General features: G+C 65.2%; 1 protein-coding gene across 2 annotated transcripts in view; it reads left to right on the forward strand.

Annotated features, from left to right (window-relative positions):
- The window catches only part of ADAMTS10 (ADAM metallopeptidase with thrombospondin type 1 motif 10), a 16,161-nt gene that overhangs the window by 10,007 nt on the left and 3,476 nt on the right, over positions 1-2,678 (forward strand). For both annotated transcript variants that reach the window (XM_077745668.1, XM_077745669.1), the window contains exons 13-17: positions 26-171; positions 268-331; positions 1,345-1,447; positions 1,743-1,876; positions 1,962-2,085. In XM_077745668.1, the coding sequence (XP_077601794.1) occupies positions 26-171; positions 268-331; positions 1,345-1,447; positions 1,743-1,876; positions 1,962-2,085 (571 nt within the window). The remainder of the gene's footprint in view (positions 1-25; positions 172-267; positions 332-1,344; positions 1,448-1,742; positions 1,877-1,961; positions 2,086-2,678) is intronic.

Here is a 2,678-nt window from a genome sequence, read left to right on the forward strand (position 1 = left end):
CTGCGCATCCCTCTCCTCCCCGCAGTGGTGCTACAAGAGAGTGTGCGTCCCCTTCGGGTCGCGGCCGGAGGGCGTGGACGGGGCCTGGGGCCCGTGGACCCCGTGGGGCGACTGCAGCCGGACGTGCGGCGGCGGCGTGTCCTCCTCCAGCCGTCACTGCGACAGCCCTAGGTCAGCCCCTAGGACCTTTCGTAAAGAGGTTGGGGCGGGCCCCGCCCTCTGTCTCCCCCTGCCCGACATCTCCTCTGCCCCTCTCCCCCCTTCCAGGCCAACAATCGGGGGCAAGTACTGCCTGGGCGAGAGACGGCGGCACCGCTCCTGCAACACGGACGTGAGTTTCCCCAGGCCGGGTACCCGCGGCCCCTCGCACACTCGGAAAACAGGCATAAGTCAGCTTCCGACGAGCCTCCGCTGGCCGCCTGCCGTCTCTTCGGGACCCTGCAGGCCAGGCCAGCCCTGCCCTGCCCTGCCCACCCCTGCCCCCGGGCCCCGGTGCCCACCAGACCCAGCTCTCCCCCCTCCACAAGCGTCTGGCTCCTTCCATTCCTCAGCAGATGAGTCTCCCACCTTGAAGTTGCTTGACCCCCACAACCTCCTCCAGCTATGGCGAGCCTCGCCCCTCCCTTTGAAGCCCAAACTCCCCGAGCTGCCCCGCCCCTCGCGCTGAGCTCCCTGTCACCACGCCCAGTGGCCACATTTGGTCCTCAGCTTGCACGCCCTTCTAACCAGGTGCCTCGGCCAGTCCCAACCTCCTGCCTTGCCTGCAGCACCCGTGCCCTGTGCTCTCAGCCCCCCCTCCCCCCGGCTACACCTTCTGGGTCGTGCCTCTGCTGCGGCCCCTTTGTGAAAAGCTGGGGTTCCCCATGGCTGGTTAGGGCTCCGGGCTTTACACACCCAGTAAGCACAGCGCTTACTGCTGGGGGGAGGGGGGTGCTCAGAGCTCAGGGAAAGCTTTGGAGTGACAGGGGTGGCCTTCCCAGCCCCACCTGGAGGGACTCCCGTCTCCAGAGTCCACAAGGACACCCCGCCCCCTTATTCTTGCTCCTTCCTAGGCCTGCCCTCCCAAGAAAGGTCTCATGGTCCGAAACCAGAAGGCCAGCCATCCCCCCCAGCTGGCCCCAAGCTCTAATGAGTCACCTGCTCCATCTCAGATGTACCTGTCCCTCCAGCTCCACTGCCTAGACCTAGCTCAGGCCACTGACCAGTCTCACCTGGCCCTCCACAGCCTCACCCCTCCAACCCATCCCTGCCCTGAGCGTCTGTCTGTCCTCTGACCTTGAGCCTGTGCCCTAACTCCATTCCCCGACACCTGGCCTCCCTCCCTCTCCCCTCTCTGGCCCCCAGGACTGCCCCCCAGGCTCTCAGGACTTCAGGGAAATGCAGTGCTCTGAATTTGACAGCGTCCCCTTCCGTGGCAAATTCTACACGTGGAAGACCTACCGAGGAGGTGAGTGAGGAACGCAGGAGGCCGGGGAGTGGGGGTGGGGGCAGTGGAGGGCCGCAGCAGGTGGACACAGCATCGTGGGGGCTGCCCTGGCACCCCCTTCACCCAAGGGGCCCAAGAGCCCGGGATGTGGCTCAACAGGTCCGCCACTGGATGCTGGGAACCCCAGCTCTCTCTGCCCAACCTGCCCGTCCTTGTTGGGTCTGGGGTCTGTCCTATGCCTCACCTCCCCCAGGGGGCAAGCAGGGAGTGCCGGGTGGCCTGGCCCCCGGGTCTGACGGGGCTGTGCCCCCCCCAGGGGGCGTGAAGGCCTGCTCGCTCACATGCCTGGCCGAAGGCTTCAACTTCTACACCGAGAGGGCGGCAGCCGTGGTGGACGGGACGCCCTGCCGCCCGGACACGGTGGACATTTGTGTCAGCGGCGAGTGCAAGGTGGAGGGGACTCCCAGAGAGAGGGCAAGGGAATGGAGGGGCGGAGGCAGGGAGGCGGGGCTCACTGACACTCCCACCTCCCCAGCACGTGGGCTGTGACCGGGTCCTAGGCTCCGACCTGAGGGAGGACAAGTGCCGGGTGTGCGGTGGTGACGGCAGTGCCTGCGAAACCATCGAGGGGGTCTTCAGCCCAGCTTCACCTGCAACCGGTGAGAGACCTCCGTTCCCTCTCCCTCCCACACTTCGCGATGGAGGGGGGAAGGGGGCCAGCACTGGCCCCACCGCAGTCACCAGGGGCCCAGTGGGGACCCCAAAATGTCCCCGGGGGCAGAGCAATGGCCCAGACCAGGATCAGGGACTAGCTTGGGCTCTGGTGCCTAAACCTTGGCAATTAGCGTGCAGAGAGGTCAGTGACCGAAACCCTTCTCCCTAAAGGAGAAGGCTAACTAGGGGAAGGATATCTGCAGGCTATGGTGAACTTGACTGTGCCTCCCAACCTTGGGCTGAAGAAGAGAGAGACCCCAGGGAGGAGGGGGGAAGGGGAGGGAGGGCGTCTGGAAGCAAACACACCGTGAGGCCCCAGTGTAGGGTGCAGGGGACAGGGAGGGGCCCAGGTTGTAGGTGGTAGAGCCCACTGCAAACCTAACTCCAGCTGCTAAAGTCACCATGTCATCATGTGGGTCGGGGCGTCTACAGTGCCCTCTTCTCTCTGCCCAAACCCAGCCCTGCTGCATACTTGGGGGAGGTAGGGGGTGGATCAGACCATTTTGGTGGTCAGAGAGGCAGGACAGTTTGGGTTGGA

This window comes from Crocuta crocuta, unplaced genomic scaffold, assembly GCF_008692635.1.
Source record: "Crocuta crocuta isolate KB4526 unplaced genomic scaffold, BGI_CrCroc_1.0 scaffold650, whole genome shotgun sequence".
NCBI classification, from domain to species: Eukaryota; Metazoa; Chordata; class Mammalia; order Carnivora; family Hyaenidae; genus Crocuta; species Crocuta crocuta.